General features: G+C 32.4%; 1 protein-coding gene across 3 annotated transcripts in view; it reads right to left on the bottom strand.

Annotated features, from left to right (window-relative positions):
- The window catches only part of LOC145256245 (exonuclease 1-like), a 282,335-nt gene that overhangs the window by 242,290 nt on the left and 14,690 nt on the right, over positions 1-25,355 (bottom strand). For all 3 annotated transcript variants that reach the window (XM_080114896.1, XM_080114895.1, XM_080114897.1), the window contains exons 3-8: positions 22,607-22,726; positions 17,632-17,755; positions 15,486-15,623; positions 13,468-13,683; positions 8,552-8,739; positions 6,259-6,355 (exon numbers count right to left, since the gene is read on the bottom strand). In XM_080114896.1, coding sequence (XP_079971022.1) covers positions 6,259-6,355; positions 8,552-8,739; positions 13,468-13,683; positions 15,486-15,623; positions 17,632-17,755; positions 22,607-22,726 — 883 coding nt within the window. The remainder of the gene's footprint in view (positions 1-6,258; positions 6,356-8,551; positions 8,740-13,467; positions 13,684-15,485; positions 15,624-17,631; positions 17,756-22,606; positions 22,727-25,355) is intronic.

The following is a 25,355-nucleotide window of genomic DNA, read 5'->3' as shown; positions in this document are numbered from 1 at the left end:
AAGTGCGGACAGACGAACGGACAAGAATGAATTTACAGGTCCACCCTCCATTTTGTTGGGGGACGAAAAAGTCAAATTCAAAATTTACAAGTTATCAACTACAACTATGAAGTACCTGAAGAAGACCAGAGAGGCAAAACATGTGAAAATAATAATAATCAAGATCTAAGCAATAAAATACACATTGCTTCAAAAGTAAAATTGCTAAAATACATATTTCTTTACTAGTGAGTAACCATTTATCAAGACTAAAATCAACTCAAGGATAAGAGTTAATGATATGGACAGATTGTTAGCTGAACAATGAAGAATATTACAAGAAAAGGAAGGTTTATGATAAAAGTTAATGAGATGGATGGCTTGTCAGTTGAATGAAGAATATTACGAGAGGATTGAAAATGAATGCAATAAACAAAATTTGATTACTGATGAGGAAGGTTTATGATAAAAGTTAATGAGATGGATGGCTTGTCAGTTGAATGATGAAGAATATTACGAGAGGATTGAAAATAATGAATGGAATAGTTTATGACAGGTACTTATTGGCATGGAAATTTTGTTTGACGTTAGGCATATGAAGAGAGAAAGGAAAGTTTGTTTTTTTTGCAATTGGATAAGAAGACAAGTTTATGCTGTGAATGTCTTACAAGGGGGAATCAAAGATTGGACCTCAGTCGAGCATCTTACATAGAAATAATCATAGAGTAGAGAAAAACTAACAATGTCTCTTCTGAAAGAAAACGGTTTTACAATTCAAAAGAAATTATCATCCTCACTAGATTGTGAAGCTCATTTTGCACTCTATCAACGCAAAGAAGAGTGCTCTGAGTGGTATCTCTCTGGATGTGACTGCTGTACTTCTCTTTTTATGACATATCTATTTGTAATTACAACCTAAAACTATTCCATTTAAAGTTTGCACAGCATTCATTTTGTAAACTGAAATTTTACTTTTAAATGAAATCATTTATACTCATTAGAAAAAAAAGTTTTTTTTTGTTTTGTTTTTTGCATAGTATCTATTTCAATTTGGAATTTTGAACACAATATAGCAATAAGCTAGTAAAAGAGTATATTTTTAAAATAGTAATTAAAACATATCACATTTGTTAAACAAAAAAATTTGAGTGCTTTGTATTTAGAAATAAACATAAGCAAAAATAACAGAGCAAGACTACACAACGAATAAAAAATAACTCTTGTATAGATAGAGGATTGCATCAGGAGTTAAGTATTTTCTGGAGAGGCAGAATGATCCAAGAATTTTTTTTTAGTGAAACAGATTGGATATAAGTCATCCATTTTAGATCTAAAGTGAAAGTTAGTCCAAGGAGATTTTCAAAATTATGGACTTCCTCAACTGGTAGTGTTAAGAGAGGATTTTAGGAAGAAAGGGCTTTGTTATTTATACCTAGGGTTGGAGGTAGGGTTAAAGAAGTTTGTTTTTTGTTTTTTTTTCGGAGGGGTGGGGCTTGTCACTTGAGCATAATTTAGAAATTATTTTTTGTATTAATTTTTCAATTAAAAAAAATATTCAAGAATTTGAAAGGTTAATTGCTGTAAAAGGCAAAAATGGCTGACAAATGAGGGATCATTTTATGTTAAATTTATATGCAAAACTGATACCCCCTCTAAATTCTATATTATTTTCTTGGTTTTTGTTTCATTTTTATATCCAAAAATTTTAGCGTATTCATATATAATATATCTATATATCTATAAAAGTGAAAGTGTGTGTCTGTGTGTGTACATTTCCCTACGCAATAACTCTACCAATTTTAAGCCTACCGACTCAAAGAGTACTGAGATTTGGAAAAATCGATGTGATCGGTTTTTGAGCAGAAATTTTGCGATTAAGGAGTCAAAGTTCAACAATTTTGACCTTTGAGAACTCTACCAAACTCCTCCTACAATTTTGGGTCTAAACACTTGAAATTTTAGATATAGATTCTTTGGACATGGATCTAACTTAATAACTTGATTTGAGCCCTAAACAATAAATTTTAAGGGGTCATAATAGGGGTCAAAGTTTAAAAAAATTTACCATTTTTTTTTTTTTTTGCTCAGCATACACCTCAAAGCACTCAGGCAACATCGGGCACCCATGCTAGTATATCTATAAAAGTGAAATTGTGTGTGTACATTTCCCTACCAAACTACTCTGTCAATTTTCAGTCTACAGACTCTTGATTTGACATAAGGGGTATTGAGATTTGGGAAAATCTTTTTAATCGGTTTCGGACAGAAATTTGCCTGTCAAGGGGTCAAAGTTCAACGATTTGACTTTTGAAAACTCTATCAAACTCCTCCACCAATTTTGAGTCTAAACACTTGAAATTTTAGATGTAGGTTACTTGGACATGGATCAAACTTTTTAATTTGATTTGAGCCCCAAAAAATAAATGTTAAAAGGTCAAAATTGGGGTCAAATTTAAAAATATTTGACCTCTGTGGTCTCTACCAAATTACTCAGCCAATTTTTGGTCTAAACATTTGAAATTTTACATAAAGTGTATTCAAACATAGGGCAAGTTTTTTAATTGATTTTGGGCCGAAAATTTGGCTGCCAAGGGGTCAAAGTTCAAAAGATTTGACCTTTGTGGTCTCTAGCAAACTATTCAGCTAATTTTGGGTTTAAACATTTAAAATTTTACATAAAGGATATTCAGACATGCAGCAAGCTTTTTAATCAGTTTTTGCGGGAAAATTTGGCTGTCAAGAGGTCAAAGTTGGAAGAGTTGACCTTTGCAGACTCTACCAAACTCCTCCACCAATTTTGGGTCTAAACACTTGAAATTTTAGATGTAGGTTACCTGGACACAAGTCAAACTTTTTTATATATATTTATATATATATATATATATATATATACACACATATGCACATAACGTTATGAACAGTACATAGGGCCCGAGCAAAGCTGGGCTGAATTACTAGTCACCTAAAAAAAAGTAGAATCTTTAATTTGCTGCTAGTATGTCATTTTTTATTAGAATTAAAGTTCAAAAGCTAAGTATATCTGAAAACCAGTATTTCTCAAAGGATCATCTCACAAGCCACATTAATTCAAATTTTAACCAAAAAAGAGTACTCTCTTCCAATTTTTTAAGCATGTTACAAGTTTTATGAACAACAACTTCTGCTGTTGAGACTACTAGCGATAATAGTTTTAGCAAAACAGTCAAACTTATTAACTTTCACTGGAAAAAAATAAATTTTTAAAATGATACTACAAAAAGAGAAAACAACGCACAATTATAATTTTAATGGATAAAAAGAGTAAAAAGATTGACTTACGAGCTGGAGTACGAAAAAAAAGTTTTTTTTAAATGTTCAATATTCGTTACATTGATGTCATTTTTTTTAAGACAAAAAAAAGGAAGAAGCCTGTTTATTTTGTACCTTGAAAAAGATTGAAAATAATGTTTGTTCTAATAGGTTTCTAAATTTCATCACAAAATTTTTCATAGAGTGGTAGCAAACTTTTAAAAAATGGGGTAAAGAATAAAAAAAAAATCTTACAAAAAATGGCTATTTGAAAACATTAACATTTTTATCAGTAATTTAGCTAGAAATTTAAATATATCATTTTATATGTCATATTATTATCTATTAAACCATGTGAAACGATACTCATTTCTAAATACAATAGTGGTATTTTGAGGAATTAAAGTGCTTTGGCTTTTAAAATATGACTATTTTAGTAGAACTACCTTGAAATCTGTGATTATCCAAAGCATTTTATGGTCAATGGGTATTGCTACATTTATAGATTCACTAATCCTGTGAGATATTAGTTAGTACATTACCAGCTGATTTTGCAGGATGAAATCCACATTGTTTGTCACTAAGCAGATTGAAAAAAAAATACTGCAATGAAATTTAACTTCTTACCTTTGACTTTTTTTTTTAATTACCCATTCAAAACAATTATATCTTTGATATTTAAGTGAATTTCAGAAAATATTTTAATAAAATTATCAATATTTTGGAAGCTGTATAGGTTTGGAATTTATTATCCATAGTGTTCTCAACAGAGATATTGCATACACATGTATATACAACAGAAAAATAAATAAATAAAATAAAATAAAAATTCTAAATTCATTTTTTTTTATTAGTAACTAGCGGAGATACCTGGCATTGCCCGAGTGTAGAGATTTAATCGTAAGGGTATTTAGCAACCCAACGGTAAAAAAAAAAATAACAAAAAAAAAAAAATTAGCCGCAGTAGTCAGGCTGAAACCTGTAACGCTAAGAGGAAAAGGAGGTGAAAAAATAAAAAAAACGCTTTAGTCGTCTCGCCCATGCGACTTGCGACGTCACAGGCCTTTGAAGTAACGTCTTTTATACATACATCGGGATCGGGAGACGTGAATGACTTTGTAAAAATGTTGACGCAAAAACTTACCCCTCCTTGGGAAAAACGGCCCAGTTGACGGTCAAAGAATTAATGTTTTTGGCCATTATTTGGATATTTGTCATGCAAGAGATCAATCCTTCTAATAATATTGATTTTGTCAGTGTTCGTTTCGTGTGTCCAAAGTTTTGGGGAGACATACAAAGGCACACACACATACCAACACACATTTTGCCTTTTATATAATGGACTAGCGGGGGGGGGAGGGGGGGGAGTAGGCACAGACCCGAAGCCTTGACGCGAAGGTGGAAACGAAAGGGAAAAAGAACCCAAACACCTAACCATCTCGGCCACGAAGGGAGAGGAAGTGAAAGTTGTGTTAATTTATCATTTATAAAGTGAAATTAACAGATGCTCGAAAGTTAAGTCACGTGATGTTTGACCTTGATGCGATTTGTGCTGCAAGCCAGTTTCTGTTTCCCCCGCCCCATCATTCGCTTTTTTATACTGAAAAGTGAAAGAAACACGCAGCGATCGAAAAATCTGGAAAAAATAGCATGTGAAAATCAGGAAAATTAAATACACATGCAACCCCCGTTCATAACTCGTACATATTATCATTTAGACAGCATATAAAGAGTTTTAAGAAGGAGCGAGCCGATTGAGAAGCCCAGCGAAAAAAGCCTTTTGCGGACATACAGAAAAAGTGCACACACATACATACATACGTACATACACACACACATTTTTGCTTTTATATATATAGATTAAGATTATGACCTAAAACTACTTCATTTACATTTTGCACAGTATTAATTTTGCAAAGTGATATTTTACTTTTAAATGAAATCATTTATATTTATTTGTAAAAAAAAAAAAAAAGATAATTTTCTTTACAATATTTGTTTCAATTTGGAATTTTGAACACAATACAGCAATAAGCTGGTAAAGAAATATATTTTGAAAATAGTAATTAAAACAATAGTAATTAAAACAATAGTAATTAAAACAAAAAAATATGAGCAATTTTTATTTAGAAATAAACATAAAGAAAAAATAACACAGCATGACTACACAACAAATAAAAATGTTGCGATTTCTTTTTTTCTAGGGGGTCACTGTATATCAAGGTCCAAAAGCCACTCGAGGGTAGGGATCAATGAGTATCAGGTGGTCGGTGAGAGAACACTGATGATTGGTAAAGATAAAATTGAGTAGAATTTAATTATTTAAGAGGACGGCTCAACAAGAACTTGTTTATATTGAACTTGAAAATAGGAAATTAATTATTGGCGAATGAAGCATCTTGGATAAATAAATTTAGTTTCAGTGATAGAATGCACATACTTGGGATTGTAGAAAAAACAGTGCTTATTTAGAATTACACTTAGTTAAAAAAAAAAAAAATACAAATCTTTATGCTGTATGTACCCGTCATGGAATGAAGATGATATATTCCAAACATCAAGTAAATTGATCAAGTACTTTTTTTTTTTTTGTTAAAAAAAAAAAAATCAAATTTTACAATTTTTAGCACTTGATAATTTTTTGCCAGCCATTGTTTGTAAATAAAGGGAGACAATTCAATTCAAATTATCAAAATCAGTCTTGTAATGAATATAACTTAGTTATTAAAAGTCTTAAAATCGCTAAAACTCGTAAAAAAATGACTTCCATAAAAAAATATATTTGATCAATTTACATGATTTTTGTAATATGACATCTTCATTCTGCGACAAGTACGTACATCATAAAGATTTTTCTGCATTTTTAGGGGTTTTTTTTTAATTAAAAACTGGAAAAAACTTGTTCAGAATGTCTATCCTATGAGTAGCCAGGATAATCAAAGCAGATGTTAAGAATGACAAAAAAAAAAAAAAAAAAGAGCGAGCACTTACCAAGTCTGTATCCGGATTAAAATGAGCCACTTTCTCCTTTGTGTAAAGATCAATGTTTCCTAGCGCAATATGTAAAGCCTCCAAATTTGGAATGTACCTAAAATTTCAATCAAGGAAAACAACAAACAAGAAACATAGGAGTTTGCATTATTGGAATTATTTGCAAAATATTTCGGCCAATGTAACCTCTGAATTTCTTCAGATGTGTATTGGAGAACTCAAGAATCTATATGAAACTTCGAACAGAATCTTTTATTTAATCCACGGGGGCAGCATATTCTCGTTCTGTCAGCCATGATGTTTCTACTTAATGCTGTTAAAATGAAACTGAAGTATGCTAATTAGCCCGTAAGTTACCAAGTGAGACGGTCGTAAATAACACCAACTGAACCTTCATGGTATTATGATGTTCAAAATTTCATCATAAAAAGATCTGTTTTAAAGATGGGTTAGTCTGTAAATTGTGCAAATTTCCTACCATTTTCAATCACAAGCTTATATGAATTTGAATAAGACTGATTTAAGACAAAATGTCCAGTGAACCACACATTTTTTGATACTTTGAATGGTCATAACTCTAGTTCTAATCGGTCGATTTTAAAAAACTAAAGATAATATTTCTTTGTTTTTTATGCTCTTTTCAATAATGCTTGATTAGAGTTTATTCAATCTAAAGAAAAAATATTTGCTATCTCAAGCATTGAACCATCCGGATTTACATTTTGAGGGTGCTGGCAATGGTACCGTTGTCATAACTTGGAACGGTAGAGAGCATGAGTTGTACAGTGGTGCATCTCCTATCTCACTCGTTGAACATTTTGTCACTTTTAGACATGATAAAAGGCTCCTATCACTCTTGGGATTTGTACACAACTGCACGCCTGTGGAACTCTGTTCCGTCTGCCTGCTTCCCACCGGACTACAACTTGGATGTCTTCAAGTCCAATGTTAAGAAATTCCCAATGAACCGCCCCCTTAAGTAAACACTTCATCAAATCTCCACACTAACGTAATGTACTTGCAATAACCCTTATCCCTGAGTGGCTTCCGGGCCTTGATAAGTGGTGATCACTGTGTAAAAAAAAAAAAAAAAATTGGCCAACTAGTAGGTGGTCTGCAACAAAAAAAAGAAAGCCGGTTTTCATCAAATGGAAATGGAATCATGTCATCTTTTCTAGGGCGACAATTTTATCATTCCATCCTGTATTCATTCTCAGACTTACTTTCCATAGAACAGATCTCTGAAATAATGGTAATTATTTCTTAGATTAGTCAACAAAACAAAAATGGGTGAAAAAAATGAATATACAACAAATAAATGTTACTAAAGGCAAGTTAAGTTACTCTTCTACCTACCTGGATAAGTCTTTTGTGTTTTAACCTAATACACTAAAAGTAGCATAAAGTTTGTTGAGTCTGAATGAAAAAAGAGCCAGTTTGGAATCTCGATAATCGCTCAAAAACCGAAAATTAAAAAAATACTGGTAGAACATTACATTTTCGTACAATTGGTACCAATTATTGAATGTGTTTCTACAAGTATTTTGCTTAATTTCGATTTCTGAGTGATTATCAACGCAACAAACTGGCTGTTAGGACTGCATTTTTGTGTTCGAACTTGACTGACTTTGCACTAATTTTGTTTGTAAGTAAAAAAAAACACTTTAAAATAAGTTAAAACACAAAAAAACTTATTCAGGTAGGTAGAAGTGTAATTTATCTTGCTTTTGGTAACATTTATTTGTTATATATTTATTGTTTTCACTATAGCTATTTTTTGGCTATTCTAATAAATACTTGAAATGGCATTTTCATCAGTTTTTTTCGCTTAAAACTGAAACATTTCTATTATCAAATCAGAATTGTCTTATCTTTTACTTGCTCCTTTTGTCCCAGCTTGTTTGACTCATCGGTCTAGTGGTCTCCATCAATTCACTGTTTCGATACCTCATTGCAATACAGCTCCCTATTTCAGTAGCTTCTTTCCAAGAACCGTAGGCTTCTTATTGACTGTTTTCCTCCTAATTATAACTTTGCTCTTTTCAAGAATAGGTGAATAGGTATCTCCTGTCTTTGTTATAATTATCTTCCATTAACTCCTCACATAAAGTGGCTTCATACCTTGTCTGGAGCAATTTTCATTAAAAAAAAATTTTTTTTAAATGACCAGATTGAATGAATGCAGCATAAGAATGTCAATTCTTGATTTTTTTTCTCACCAAAAACGGTTACATACTTTTCAATAGTATTACCGATTTTGTACAATACACAAATAAAATAAAAAAAAGGATACGGTCCAGCATATTCAAAGTCTTTTGCTGACATATTCTCCGGGTAGGGATTTAAAGGTGCTAGCTTCCTATGTATAGGATCAAAGATTAATTGATAGAGAAATGTGTTTTCCGCGCACATAAACCCATCGATATACTCATCTGACACAGTGATACTTTTCTTGATGTAAATTGGAATTTTCCGAAGGAGCTAAAATTAAAATAAAATAAAATAAAAAAGATATAATTTTTTTTTTATTTTAAAAAGTATTGCATGTTTTTATTCTATTATTTTAAAACAAAAAAACTTCTTTTTTTTTTCTTTTTTTTTTTTAAATCGCCAATATGTTAAGGGTAGACGTGTATATAGAAAATTCAATACTTGATAAAAACAATATCAACAAATATTCAGAAGACAAGATTGCTAGATGAAAACAATGTCAGAGAGAAGATCAGTGGAAAAAAAAAAAAATAAGTATCAGATCGTGTAAAACTTTTCGACAATTCAAAATTTCATCTTGAAAATGAAAACCTGTTTTTGAAAATCTTTATTTATAACAATAAGACTTTTGGGTACTTGCACAGTTTAATCAAGACATTAAAAAAATGAAAATATCGAAAAAAAAAAAAAAAAAGGTTATATTGTACGTATCCATTTTGGACTGAAGATCTCCGAAAAAAAAATTTCATTTAATTTGATCGAGTAGTTTTTTTTTTTTACAGCGGAAAAACACGTTTTTATGAGAGCGCGTTGAAGACAGCTATTATGAAATTTATGGAGCACGCCACGGAGAGATAACTCCAGTTAAAGCACCGACACTCCCTCCTCATCTTTGATAATAGCTTTTCTTCCTAAAAATCGAACCTTTTGCTCGGTATCATAAATTGTTTTTTCGTTGTAAAAAAAAAAAAAGAAAAAAAGAAAAACTACTTGATGAAATTTAGTGAAATTTTTTTCCAGAGAACTTTGTTCTCTAACGGATACGTACAATTTAAACTTTTTTCAATATTTTCATTTTTTAATGTCTTGACTAAACTGTACAAGTACCAACTTTTGCTCTCGATAACTTAATTCCACGTGTCAACAAGTTTATGTCTGCTTATAAAATTCTTTAGGTTTTGATGAGAAATACGAATCTAATTCATGTTCAATCTCCTCGTGATGATAAGCTAAGAATATCCAAATGGTTTTGTAATAAATGCTACTCCGAGGGAGCTAGATCAGGAGAATATGCAGGATGGAGTAAGATTTCCCAACCAAATTCTCTTGGGAGAGTTTTGGTTAGCAGTGCTGCATGATGACAAGCATTATCATGATGGAAGATGACTCCCTTTCTGTTTATTAAAGAAGGTCGTTTTCTGGTCAACATAGGTGAGAATATTATAGAAAAATATGAACGATGCTTTAATAATCTAAAAGAAAAATGTTATAAATTTATCATGGTGTTATGTTTAAGTAATAACAATATGCAAAAAATAAATTGCAATGGTTTTGCATTGCCATGATAGATCGAAAGACTATTGCATAGAAGCCCAGATAGATCCATTATCCAGCAGTATTTATCATAGGCAGGTTGAACCGGCTTCATCCAAAGGAGGAAGTGTATAAGGAATATCAAATCCACAAACAGTCTCCCTCCAGTAGATAGATAGATAGATATTAGGTCGGAGCAAAAGTTTTTGTTGATTTTAAATTTAATCTTATGTTTGAAAATCTTTATTCAAAACAATAAAGACATTGTCTTATACTTGATTTCATCTGTCAACGAGCTTATAGGATCTGACTCATGTTCAAACACCTTTTGTGATGTTAACTTCAGCCCAACTAAGTGGTTTTGTAATTAAAAAAAAAAAAAAAACGTGGTAATCTGAGGGAGCTAGGTTAAGAGAATGAGCAGGATGGAGCAAGATTTCCCAACCAAATACTCCTTAGGGATCTTTGGTCAATAGTGCTACTGTGAGGGTGAAGATTATCATGATGGAAGATGAGTTTCTTTCTGTTTATTAAAAAAGATTGTTTTCAGGTCAATATGGGTGAGAACATTACAAAAAATATAAATGATGCTTTAATAATCTATAAATATAAAAGCGAAAATGTATGTATGTATGTGTGTTCGCTTTTTCTGTGTGTCTACAAAAGGCTTCTTTCAGAGAAGCAGTCGGTCGGTTCACAACTTTTTAAAACTTTTTATATCACATACAAATCGTAATATCTCATACTTAACAACGAAGCTCGCCTGTCTATTTAATTTGCTCGATTTCAGGAAGATAAATATTCAATATTTGTCGCTCGCCGCATGTGGGTTAGTCTTTTTCCTATAACATCTTGGGGGCGAGGAAAAAGGCGTTCAGCAGTAAATGAAATCCCGCAGTCAAACTGACCTCATTAACTCATTAAAACGAGCACCTGCTAAATCCAACTAATTAAATAAATTCAAACCTGTTTCCGTAAGCATGTCGCAGTGGGGCAATGGTTAATGTCGCACTTTTTTTTTTCACAACTTTGCCTCAAGGGTTTGGGTTCGATCCTCATACTTACTTTTTTTTTAACCCCCCCCCCCCAAACACCCGGGCAACGCCGGGTACCCCTCGCTAGTCTGAAATAAAAGAAAAATCTGAAAATAAATCGTGGTATGTTTAAGTATTTACAATGATTTAAAATGTCGCGTCTACAAACCAGCAAACACTTTTTCACACGACCTGATACAAAACATTTAATAGCAACAACCAAGGTTGAGCTGCTGGAACTCTTGACATTTTTAAAAGATCTGATTCCAGTCCAGACCTGGTAAATCATCTTCAACTGATAATAATTTATAATATGTATTATTACAAGTAAACATATGCATCCTCCATTCACATAATATTAATGTTAACGTTGGAAGTTTTTTAACCTTTAAAACTATAGAAAAAAAAAACTTATTTAATTTTTATATTTTTTATCATTTGCTGGAAAACTGTTTAGTCAGTAAGTCATTTAATCACCTGCAATCACTGCATCAACTTGCTCTCTCGAATTTACAATGGTTCTAATTAATTTAAGGGATTATCAGTTGTTTACCATGAAACACATATATATTATTATATATTAAGCTGAGTGAATAATAACGTTAACTATTTTTTAACTAATGTTCTTTTTTTTTTTTTTTAAACTCTTGAAATTATAAATAAAAGTTTTCAATTAGAAATTATTCTATTGAGATTTTTGTTTCAGAAAAAATATAAATGCTACAATAAAAAATATAACAAAAATGCTACCTACAATCCTAAATATATAGGAAATTGTGTTTTAGTATTAAAAAAAGGGCTGATATGCCAAAAATTGTGTTTCCTCATTTATTTTTCACTGTATTTCTGCTACTTCTAGTTTAGAGAGCCAGCCTTTCTTAAATATCAGTCTTGCCTGGTCCGCAATTCTTTGTTCTGTCGCTTGGTGGTAACTGGAGAGGTCCCATAGTTCTTTCATTCTTTTCCGATAACATCCATATCTATATTCAGGATGACTTCTATAATAGCATTCCATTACTAGTCTATTCTCTTTTGTTGTCCATTTCTTTCTTCAGTTTTTTTCCATTTTGATGATTATCACGGTTGTACTGTGTTTGTTCGGTATCATTTTATTCCCTGAAATTAGAGGTTATGCTTACCTGTTCAACGTCCATGTTATTTGAGTTTCTGAAATAAAGTTGGCCAACATTTGCAGGATTGCGACCGGGTCCCCCATGCTGGCTACCGAAGGAGCACCTGCCGATCATGACAACCAGATCTTTCTTCTGGGTCCCATGGTTTGAATTATTTGTACTTGACATTTTTTATGTTTTGGTGTTTGTGGCAACACCGAGCCCAGAATTGTTCAACCTGTGGTTCTGACGCAGGTAGTGTGTTTGGCTCCCATTTATACATGAGGTATCGTGCACTATCACACATACATATAAGGGATAAACAGAAGATTGTGTTGCAATATTAAATGAAGAAAAGATTGTCATAAAATTAGGTTTAAGTATTAAATAAAGACAGGGTTGTCATATCATAAAATTATGCTATACTATTAAATAAAGACAGGGTTGTCATATCATAAAATTATGCTATACTATTAAATAAAGACAGAGTTTATATATCATAAAATTGTGTTTTAGTATTAAATAATAAAAAGGATTGATACTTCATAAAATTGTGGTTTTGTAAGAAAGGAAAGGTTGATAAGTCATAAAATTTTGTTTCTTCCTCTAAGTGTTTAGAAGTAAAAAAAGGTGGAATAAAATAGGATAAAAAAAAAGAGGAAATAAGTTTATCAGCAGAAGATTGGAGATCAAGTTGTTTACCAATGGTACACAAAAGGAAGCTGACATAGGATTGTTAATCGATGTATGGCGGACAATAGACCACACGTAAAGGTAGATTTATTTACAGTTAGTTTACAGGACGACAGAGAAAGTTTATTGACAGTTATGAGTTTGCGACAGTCGAGGGCAGTTTTTGAGTTGAGGAAAGTTTCCAATTGGACACAGTAGAATGCAGGTTATAGCTCAGAGTAGATCAAGAAGAGCTGACATCAAATGACTAACATGGCCTCAGCAGAAAGCTGTGCATCTGTGAACCTTAGCATGTAGAGATCAATAGTGTCACATACACAAATACACATCTAGAGTTCAACTGACATTTACAGAATGTGTCAGAGTTGGTGTTTTGTTTAATTTAAATTTTTTTATATTGTGAACCTGTCCGCGTTACTCTAGGTAGACACCAATGTAAGAGATGGATGACATGGCCATAAGAGAAAATAAAAGAGACGAAATCAATAGTATACAGCATTGGAGTAAGCGTTTGTTGTCGAGCGGGGGACCACGTAGTCACACACATATTTTGAACTGAAAGATGAGAACCATTTTCTAATGGTATTGACTAACATAAAAATAAATATTTAAGGCCACACACTCACCTGTCGGAGATCTGTCTGTCGTGCTAACTTAAATACTTTACAGGCCGTCGCTAGTCCAATACCGGGAAGAGACGGGAGATAATCACAGCCAGACATTATGCACATTTTTCGAAACTTATCAAAGGTATATCGGCCATCTTGAAAACATAGCACTTCGTTCAGTCGCTCCGTTTCGATCAAAACACCATTACCAAAAAAGTCCATCTTGAAGATAATCTAGATAAAACAACAATTTTAAAAGGTTTTCATTTTTTTTTATAATCCTACAGCCATGAATAAAAGGGTTTGATTAAAAAAAAAATTTTTTAACAGTTACATTTTTTTAAATATTTAAATAACCATAAACTCAGTGCATTTAGAGAAAAAAATATATTTTTACATTTTTTTTAATTATTTTCATTTAAGATTGTGACTACAACACCATTTTCTAGAAATACATCGGTGGAGGGGGTCGCCAAAAACGTTTTCATAAATTACAACCACAATCTTTTTTTATTTTCTATTTTTTAGTTTAGCTTATAATGCTTTTCAGCTACAAAAATTAATTTTGTAACGTGAAATGTTGGTTGGTTGGTTGGTTGGTTTACGCCATATCAACTCTTTTTAGGTCATTTAATACCGAATCCAGCAATTTGGAAGAAAAATTTTTAATAGAATATATTTGTTTGTTTTTTTTTTTCAAGTCGGTTTCTATTTAACCCATAGTTGGGACCCTAACAGGTACTACCACTCCGGGTCAGAGTGAACATGGGAGCAATGGTAATTAAAGGGTGGCTCCACACTCCCCAAAGCCCGCAAGCTGAGGCCTCACCATCAGATATAGTTTAAGGTCATATCCAGGACCGTAATGTGAAATGAAATATAAAGAATTAAATAAATGTTTCCTCTTTGCAGTATCTTTTCCAGACCTATACCAGAGGCCACAATCATGAGTAACAATATACACCTGACACAATGGATATTTATCATATAGAAATAGCATAAGGTGCCAACAATGATTATTGGTAACTTTGGTAACGAAATGATGCCCCGTCAACAAATATTGTTGACGGGGCATCATTTCGTTACTGACATGCCTACATATATTGTTAAGATGACAGTCAACGTGTTAAAAATTGAATTACATAGGGTGTTTTTTTGAATTGATAACTATTTTCTACAATTGCAAATTTGGCAACTATCAGTTATTTTGAGGTTTTTTTTTTGTTTTTTTTTACACGGTGGTCACCACTTATCAAGGCCCGGAAGCCACTCAGGGATAAGGGTTATTGCAAGTACAGTACGTTAGTGTGGAGATTTGAAAGTGTTTACTTAAGGGGGCGGTTCATTAGGAATTTGTTAACGTTGGACTTGAAGACATCCAAGTTGTAGTCAGGTGGGAAGCAGGCAGATGGAACAGAGTTCCACAGGCATGAAGGTCTAAGAAAGAAGCTTTGCTCATGGAATCCACGTTTTGATTTAGGCACAGTTCAGTTTGGTTTGGCAATACATCATGAAGAGAGACTGGCACTTGAATAGCATTTCCAAATTATAAATGATACAATCAATTTACTGAGAGAAACATTTGATGAACGAATAATTTCATGAAATGGACTTGTCAACTGGCCACCTTGTTCATACAATTTAACCTCATTAGATTATTTTCTTTAGGACATGTAACATCCCATGCCTATGTTGATAAACGAGACACAATAGACCTTTTGGAAGACAACATTCAACATGTTATTGCCGAAATATAGTTAAATTTAATGCACAGAGTTGTAATCCTATGGCCATGAATAAAAGGGTTAGATTTTTAAAAAGTTGGACCTCTAGATTACGTCATATATGCGTGAGTCACGGGGCCATATGCCTGAAATTGTATTTAAATTATAAATGCCAAAAATTAATATTTGGAATAAAACAAATATTTGTATAATAAAAATATTTTTCTGTGATTTGTTTTAATTAAATTAAAATAAATCACAGAAGTATTGTATCTTGATAATTGGTGAAGCATTAGTAAATGAAAAACTCACCTTTTTACAACCAAATAACAATAAATCTGAATCTTCAGTCACAACTAACTGTGCAATTCCAGATTGACTTAAGTAAGCAAGTTGTGCATCAGCCTCGTAAGGAGCAACAATACAGTCGACGCCCTTTTTTCTGCATGCCTGCACAAAAAAAAAGAACAAGTTTAAAAATTTCTATCATAATATTTTCTTTTTTTTTTTTTTCATTATTTGAAACGCATAAAACTGATCATTTTATTCCTTAAATTCTGAGTTACATTCATGAGAAAATAGGGTTCTGGTCCAGAATTTCCTTTGTATTAAAAATGAAAAATAAAGAAAAATCTCTATGACGTATATACCTATGACAAAACAAAAAAACAAACTCCCACACATTCTGCAAACATCAGTTGGTGTGTGTGTGTGTGTGTGTGACACACTATCGACTTTCTGAATACTAATGTCCACATATCGGTCATTATCCGAGTCTATGTTCATCAGTCGGTTGATCAATTCATTTCCCCATCTGCTCTGAACTACAGCTTCCATTTGACAGTGTCCAACTTGCAACTGATTTTAACTCGTAACTATTGTCAACCATTACAACCCCAAGATTGTCTGCAAACCGTTGTAAACTGTTGCAAAATTTCTTTTAAGTTGTTTTATTTTATTTTTATATACTTATGAGCCACTGTGCACCCCTTGGCAGAGACGACAAGGCCAGAAGAGAAGATGAAGGAAAAGAAAACCACAGAAATAATGCTGGGGCCGGCGATAGCGGGAGCACACATGGTATTACACATGCATTCCCTTCATTAGGGACAGCACCTCAGACACAGCTATCTTCCTTGAAATCTCGCCAGCTAATAGACAAAAATCAAATGGTTTCATGACTTCAGTTCTTGGGTCACCTTTGATCTTTAGTTGGAAGTTATTCACAAAATCTCTATCCTCAGCATGAGACAAGACAGAAAAATGAAATTTTAAAAATCTACTTTAGAAAGGTGAAGTAAACTGCACAATAGATTATCAGTTCACGTATTTATGGTGTTTGCTGATGCAAATCAAGACTGGTTCTCACTTGTTCCAGCATCAGCAATAGACTGCTTGGTTAACCATCATTTAGGCCTCAGTGAATTTATTAGAAGGAACTGATTCAACTTAGCCAGGATCAATGCAGTCACAATTCAAGTAAAGTCAATATTCTTAGAGTCGTCACTATTTGAGTCCCCTTCCGAAACTGAATAGTTAAAAAAAAATGATGAGGCATCTTTTCATTTTTATTTTTACACAAACAATTAAAGCAAATATGTTAACACTATGTGCCTTTTGGGGGGGAGCTCAAGAGCTCCCCACATTTAAAAGCCTTCTAGTCATATTCCTTGGAAGAGATATGTAATCGACTCTGTACTATTTTTTTTTTGTTTCAAAATGTCAGTGCACATCAGTTCGACTCAGGTGGATAGATGTCTATAAAATCTCAGCCAGATCAAAGCAATCAGAGTAGACACGTGCAAAAGAGCAAACCTACATGTCCAACAAACAAGTTCTTGATGAGCCGTTCCCCTTAAGTAATCCAATTTACCAAATTTACACTGCTAACGATTACTATATTGTCCCATTGACTACTGTACATGCTTTAACCCTTATCCTCGAGTGGCGTCTGGGCCTTGATAAATAGTAATTTCTTTGTAAAAAAAAACAACAAAAAACACCCACTTTCTTTGTTCCTCATATGTTGTATGCTTATCTTTCTCTCTTTATTATTTTTCATAACGAAGAAAGATATAATCAGTTGGAATTTGATCTCGATTGGAAACACACAGGTTAGTTGCATGCAGCCAACTCGTGACTTCCTAAAATGCTCCTTTAAATGTAAAATAAAAGAATTCTTTTTTTATAAAAAGGAAAATGCGTCTGTCACTCATTTAATACAACGTTCAATTCCAGCACAACGGTCCCGCCAGTAATGATGCTGATAACTCAAAAAAAAGACCCACCAGCAGATGTAGCCGATGACATATCAACCCCTTTTACCGTTGGTTGCCATGCCAGGATAACAGCCGTTTCAGAACATCCACATAGTGCAGACTAACCAAGATACACTCCCTGGCACGTGATAGTAACAAAATTATACACTTAATCTTAAATTAATTCTTTAAATACTAACCTCTATAAGTTTCCTTGCCATTTCTGAGGTGACATCTATACACCTCTGAAGACATTCTCTGGCTTCAGCTCGCCGACCTTCACGAAGAAACTGAGCAGCTTTCTTCCGATAAACATCTCTTCGCCTGAAAATTAACACAAGAGTGAGTGATAATATTTCTTACATGTTATTATACACAGATTTTGGACTTATTCTAACCATGGATGTTGTTATATTAAAGATATATCATTCATCGTATACATGGGATTTCTTTAAGTGACTTTTGTAGTCAGTAATTTTAAACATAGTAGTCAGAAGACTGATATGAGTATTATTTGGATTATGCAAACTCTTGTTAGTCTATTAGTCTATTATATATATATATATATATCTATAAAAGTGAATGTGTCTGCGTGTTTGTGTGTACATTTTCCATCGACATAACTCTGTTAATTTTCAGTCTACAGTCTACAGACTCAAAATTTGACTGAGATTTGGGAAAATCTATGTGATCGGTTTTCGGACAGCAATTTGGCTGTTAAGGGGTCAAAGTTCAACAATTTGACCTTTGAGAACTCTACCAAACTCCTCCGACAATTTTTGGTCTACGCACTTGAAATTTTAGATATAGGTTCCTTGGACATGGCTCTAACTTAATAACTTGATTTGAGCCCAAAACAATAAATTTTAAGGGGTCATAATAGGGGTCAAAGTTAAAAAAATTAATCCTTTTTTTTTTTTTTTTTTTTGCTAAGCATGCACCTCCAAACATCTGGGCAATGCCGGGCACCCATGCTAGTATATCTATAAAAGTGAACGTGTCTGTGTGTCTGTCTGTCTGTCTGTGTACATTTCCCTATGCAATAACTCTGTCAATTTTTAGTCTACAGACTCGAAATTTGATATGCAGGGTACTGAGATTTTGGAAAATCTATGTGATCGGTTTTCAGCCAGAAATTTGGCTGTTAAAGCGTCAAAGTTCAACGATTTGACCTTTGAGAACTCTACCAAACTCCTCCGCCAATTTTGAGTCTAAACACTTGAAATTTTAGATATAGGTTGCTTGGACATGGATCTAACTTAATAACTTGATTTGAGCCCAAGACAATAAATGTTAAGGGGGCATAATAGGGGTCAAAGTTTTTTAAAATTTGACCGCTTCGGTCTCTACCAAATTACTCAGATAATTTCCAGTCTAAACATTTGAACTTTTACATAAAGGGTATTCAGAGATAGGGCAAACTTTTAATAAGTTTGGGTCGCAAATTTGAATTACCAATATATAAATGTATGTATGTATGTATGTATGTTTGTATGTCTGCCTAAAACATTCGACAGAGGCAACAGATTTTTACAAGATCAGTATCGTTTTTAAGTTCGACCTTTCAGACAACAAATATCGAAAAATTGGCTAAAAACATTAATATCTTCACCTTCAACTGGGCACTTTTCTACAGGGAGGGGGGGGTCGCTTTTTTCGCCAATATTTTCGAAAGTTATCCTCTTCTTTCGATTGTCTAGCCTTAATTAAAACCTACATCACTTCCGGTTTGGCGGTTGGCCGTAACAGAAAAGATGTCAGGTTCCCCCCCCCCCGTTCTTTTCCTTCTTTGCGGTACGGGTTGAAGCCTGCCTTCCTACTACCACTTTTTTTTTTTTTTTTGCTCAACATACACCTCCAAATACCTGGCTAACGCTGGGCATCCATTCTAGTATATATATATATATATATAATAGACTATCTGTGACCCATTAGGTCAGTATATGTTATAGCTAGCTATGGAACAGTAAGCATATTAATTATGGTAAAAATATGCGCATTTGCGTGTACAACAATGGCCACCACTTTTAACATAACGAATTACATTGCTTAATATCCAGAAAATCACTAATTTGCAGAAAATTTAAATGCGATATTCCTTTTACAGCATACTCGAAAACCTATGTGTTAAAGATAGTGTTCGCGTGTTTATTTATTATTTATTTATTCCTTTACTTTTACTTCATTTTCTTTTTACTGTTTCTTGTTACTTTTATTACTAAGGGTACTTTTAAGAGTCTGTGTTCTTACATATATGGGTGTGTATGCTCTTACGTATCTTACGTGCAGTTCACTGTTATATGTGTGTGGGCGTGTGTTCTTATCTTTACACGGTTTCTTGCCTTGAAAGTCTCCGACGTGTATATGTGCAACAATACTGTGAACATACCTGCTTGCCTTGGCCAGCGGATGATGCCTTCTCGGTCGCTGCTGGTCTGCCATCTGCAGACAGATTCATTAATAACAACAAGATAGACTGAAGCGTCAATCTTTTATTCAAGGCAAGCCTATATCTCGGACCCTGGTTGTCAGGGAGAGACCCGAAATCTCCCGTCTGGTTTCTCTGCTGCCCAAAACCACTCTCAGCCCATGTGGTCGTCAACTGGAAGCCTACGACCATAATTCCCGTGTCACCACTTAATTTCCGGTGCATTCTTGCATTCTATCTAGGTTGTCAAAAGGTGACTTAAGTTTGATAGCTGTCAAATCTAACCTTCTCTGATCCTGCTAAATCGCTGATGGGAAATCAAATATGCTTCTATCTTTCTATTTCTAAAAACTACCTATATAGCATTTAATCTGGGATTTCCAATACTACAGATGCATGCCATCATTTTAAAGGAAAACGTTAAGGTGGAAACCAAGTAAAAATTTACCAAAACTTCTATTTTTATATTTGCTTAAAAAAAAAAAAAAAAAGCTACATTACATAGTGTTGGTCATCCATACCTTAAAATCTGTCTGACGTCACTTCCGCCAAATGGTTTTGTAAACAAAAAAGTGCAACTTTTAACAAAAGCTAGTATGGCATAAAATACCTAACATAAATCAACGGCTATAACTTTTGCTCGTTTTTAACAGGCTAAAAAGTCTATTGTCTGCAGAATCTTCAAATTAATTAATTCATATACATTTGCAAGTGATTTTAACACCTTTAAACTGCCAATTACGGAATCTAATGCAATAAAGAAGACTTAAAATAGTTTTAATCGTAAAAAATCAAAGCAAATACATAAGTAACTGCTATTGCATTTGGTTACAGTTACCATGAGAAATAGGATTTACTGATTATATGGTTTTAATTTCTCATTGTTTTTATTTCTTGACCAACCAGTTAACTATGAGATGTTATTTTTATTGCTTTTGGTAACAGTTACTTATTGTACGATTTTTGTTATGTTCCATTTATAAAAAAAGTTAGATGCTATTATGTGTTGCTAGTTAAATAGTTTCTTTTTATTAACACGTTTTCAGCAACTGGAAAAGCTGATCTGAGTAATTTTAACATCTTTAAACTGTCAATTACAGAATATAAAAGAAACTTTTAAATAGTTTAAAACGTAAATATATTTGTAGCAGTTAAACTATTTACTATAAGTGGATCAATATCCGGTGCCAAAGTGATTCGGCCACACTGACCAGTCGGTTGGCAGGGCGCATTGATTTGAGCTGTCCTCTTAAGGACCATTTTTAGCCCTTTGGGATCTCAGCTGTGATTGCCAGAGAGATGCCAGCAAGCGACCTATACAGACCTCTCTCACTCACCCCTCCCACTGCTACTTGTTGACGACTGCAGTCTGATGGCAGACGACACCTTCAAACAGACATTTACACTTTCTTTCTTTCTCTTCAGTCTGAGATACAATCTCGCCTAGCAATGTCGTTTGGCCTTGTGTTTATTTAAGTAATTATTAGGAGAGAAATGCACAACATTTCCCTCCTATATATTTGTTTTGTTTTTGTTTGAAAATGATTCCAACTTGCAAAGAAAAATACGAAAAAAAAAAAAAAAGAAAACCAAAAGGCATTTATAGTTGTGTTTTCATTCGCATATTTTAAATGCGAAAAAAATTGTTGATTAAAAAAAAAAAAAAAAAAGCTTTCATGGTTTTGTTTTTATTTATTTACGCATACACAGAATTTTTCAAACCATAACCGATGGACGGTTTCAACACCCAAGCAAAATGATTTTTATAATATAATATATATATATATATATATATTAATCTGTATTAATATACGGCATAATCACGTTGACACACCAGTTCTCATCAGATCATCAAAGCTAAGCAACGTTGAGCCTGGTTAGTATTAGATGGGTGACCATTTAGGAATTCTAGGCACTGTATGTGCGCTCCGCCTATCTCGGCATTTGCTTCTAGTCATCCTGTACATACACTTCACTTGCCACTGGTACTTGACAATGTCGACTCAGGAGAGGTGTGGTTGGAGATTGTGCATCTCCTGCCACAAAAATTTCATGTGTAGGCACCCCTCCATGGGTATCCATAGTCTGTCAAAGACTGAAGGAGCCTGTCAATCTGTATTAATAAATAATAGTGATGCATAGTGATAAGTAGTAAGGTTGTACATCTGAAAAACAGGAATGGTTTTGAGACTCCCAAAATTCATATTATTGTCTGCAAAGACCAATGCTATAACAGATGAAGTACAAGGTAAAATTCAGTTGTATCTGACACTTTTCTGGAGTTTGAAGGTTCAAACCTCAGTACGGGTGATATTCAGAATACAATTGAAAATTACTTAAGACTTCTACCTGATCATGGCTGACAGAACAAGAACATGTTGCCCTCATGGATTAAATAAAGGGTTCCACTCAAAATTCAGTGCAAATTCCCGGGCTCAACAAGATACAAGATGAAGAAGGTCAGAGATTACATTGACCGAAACGTTGTGTGACTAACACTCAAGATGGAGACCAGTAGTCCGAATAATCCAAGTAAGATGAAGTAAGTTGTTTCTTAATGAACATAATTTAAAGAATTTGATGAAAAAGAACAAGTTTAACAGAAATGAAAAATTCCTGTTCAAAAAGAAAAACAAAAATTCCTGTAAAAAAATCATTCCAATGAAATTTCGCATTCCTTAATAAACTAAAGGTAAAAGTTATGGACACACAGATGGAATGTCCAGGCATAAAAAAGAACGACTTACTCTCTTCTTGATATTTCAACATCTTTCTTTGAAGGAAGATGACAACCATCAAGGACAAGGATCGGTTTTAATGACTTGTCAAGCATGTAATTCACATATTTTAGGCAGTAGTTGATGTACCTGTAAGTAGAAAAAAAAAAAAAAAAAAAGCATTTTAAAAGTGTGCAGCGAATTGAGAGTTTACGTTAGAAACACAGACACCTCAACTTGGAGCAACATGATGAAAAATAATAAAACGAAAAAATGGAACTTATGTAGAATAGGGAACATTTTATCATCAGCATATTCCAGGTAGGTTACATAAACTGCCGTAAGGTGTCAAAATACTGAGCCAATGAAATTGCAACAGCCGACGATTGACAAACTATTTTTTTGTTTATTAAATTTTTTTAACTGTACTTTTTCGTTTATTAATTTTTTTTTTTACTGTATCTATTATTAAATTTATTAAATTATTAGATGAAAGTACAGCGCTTATACAGTTTAGCCAAGACATTAAAAAATGAAAATATTGAAAAAAAAAAGTTATATCGTACGTACGTTCTCTGAAAAAAAGAAATTTCACTTAATTTCATCAAGTAGTTTTTATTTTACAGCAAAAAAACTATTTGTTATGATACCGAGCAAAAGGTTTGATTTTTAGGAAGAAAAGCTAGTAATAAAGATGGGGAGGGAGTGTCGGCGCTTAACTGGAGTTATCTCCCTTTGGCATGTTCAACAAATTTCGTAATGGCTGACTTCAACGCGCTCTCATAAAAACATGTTTTTCTGCTGTAAAAAAAAAACTACTCGATCAAATTAAATGAATTTTTTTTTTTTTTTTTTTTTCGGAGATCTTCAGTCCAAAACAGATACGGACAATATAACCTTTTTTTCAATATTTTCATTTTTTAATGTTTTGATTAAACTGTACAAGTACCGAAAGTACAGATTAGTTAAGCTCCCTACTCCCACCTCTGGATAAACAGTATTTTGTTGTTTATAAAATTTTTTATTGTAATTTTTGTTTATTAATTTTTTTTACTGTATTTTCTTTTTATTAACTTTTTTACTGTATCTTTTGTTAATTAAATTTTTTTGACTATATTTTTGTTTATTAAATATTTTTACTGTATTTTTTGCTTATTAAATTTTTGTACTGAAGTTTTTGTTTATTAAATCTTTTTATTATATTATTTGTCTATTAAATATTTTATTATATTATTTGTTTATTAAATATTTTTATTATATTATTTGTCTATTAAATATTTTATTATATTATTTGTTTATTAAATCTTTTTATTATATTATTTGTTTATTAAATATTTTTATTATATTATTTGTTTATTAAATATTTTTATTATATTATTTGTTTATTAAATATTTTTATTATATTATTTGTCTATTAAATATTTTTATTACATTATTTGTTTATTAAATATTTTTATTATATTATTTGTTTATTAAATATTTTTATTATATTATTTGTCTATTAAATATTTTTATTACATTATTTGTTTATTAAATCTTTTTATTATATTATTTGTTTATTAACTTGTTTAATATACTTTTTGTGTAAAATTTTTTTTACTGCATCTTTTGTTTATCAAATTATTAGGTGAAAGTACAGAATAGTTAAAAGCCCCCCCCCTCTTTTAATTCCATGTTAAAAATGGCTCTCTAAATAAAGTTTTTAAATCACCACCATCTGTAAACTGCACACATACTTTTTTTCATTGAAATGACAAATGATGACCGTTTTTGATTGTACCTATTTACTATGCCTCCCCACGGGACAGAGTTAGACACCAGGGTCGTTTTTTAACGTGGAGAAAAGGTACAAAAATAAAAATTGTCTCAGTCGTGAAGGATTTCTCCTCCACCGAAAGAGAACAAGAAATAGAAGTGCAGCATCTGAAGAACAGATACTACACTTTGATCTTGGCCCGAAGGCCAAGAATTGTAACTAGCAGACCACTTAGCATTGCTCGGTCTTAAAATACACATAAATATCAATTTTAACTCGTGCAGATTTCTTATTTATTAATATAAAGACAATTCTCTATTTATTATTATCAAATACATAGAAATAATTTCAAAAGTTATAATAGAATAAGTCTTGTGTATAATCCGCTAGAATTGAAACCCGAACATTTAGCGCTCCAAACTTAATCGCTATTTATCTCTCCAGCATCGTTACTAACTGAGCTACCGAAAGATGGATACAACAGTTTACAAATTAAGTGATTTTGAGCTTTGAATATTTAATTTTGTGCAAAAGTAACAGCAGGAGTAATGTTTTATTTGACTTACCCGGTCAAGGTCAACAGTTTTGTTTTTAATTTTGACATCTTAGCAGCAATTTTTGCCAACTAAAAACAAAATTGAAAGTGTACCCTATATATGTCAAATTTCAACTCTGTAGACCAAATATTCAGAGAAGAATTTGGTAGATTTTTGCACACAAATAGACAATGTTACGAAACGTTTGTATGCTAGAACGTTTTCATCTTAAATTCTACATAATTATGCAGAATGTAGAAACTATGCATAAATAGAATTAAGCATAAAAGTAAAATTAAGCCAACCATCTAATAACAAACCATAAAAAATGAATAATTAACGCTCGTTTTTTTAAGGAATATGCAAATTAGTTAAGCATCATGTAGTCACTCGCATATCCATGACTGAGTATATTCAAAAGTTTATTTTAATAATTTTTAAATAAAAAAAAAGTAGGATTTAAATATCAATGTCAGTTGGTTGGTTG

Source organism: Euprymna scolopes, chromosome 32, assembly GCF_053919585.1.
Source record: "Euprymna scolopes isolate OS-2025 chromosome 32, ASM5391958v1, whole genome shotgun sequence".
NCBI lineage: Eukaryota > Metazoa > Mollusca > Cephalopoda > Sepiida > Sepiolidae > Euprymna > Euprymna scolopes.
Note: the sequence above shows the minus strand (reverse complement) of the source record. Positions and strands in the feature narration are given on the sequence as shown.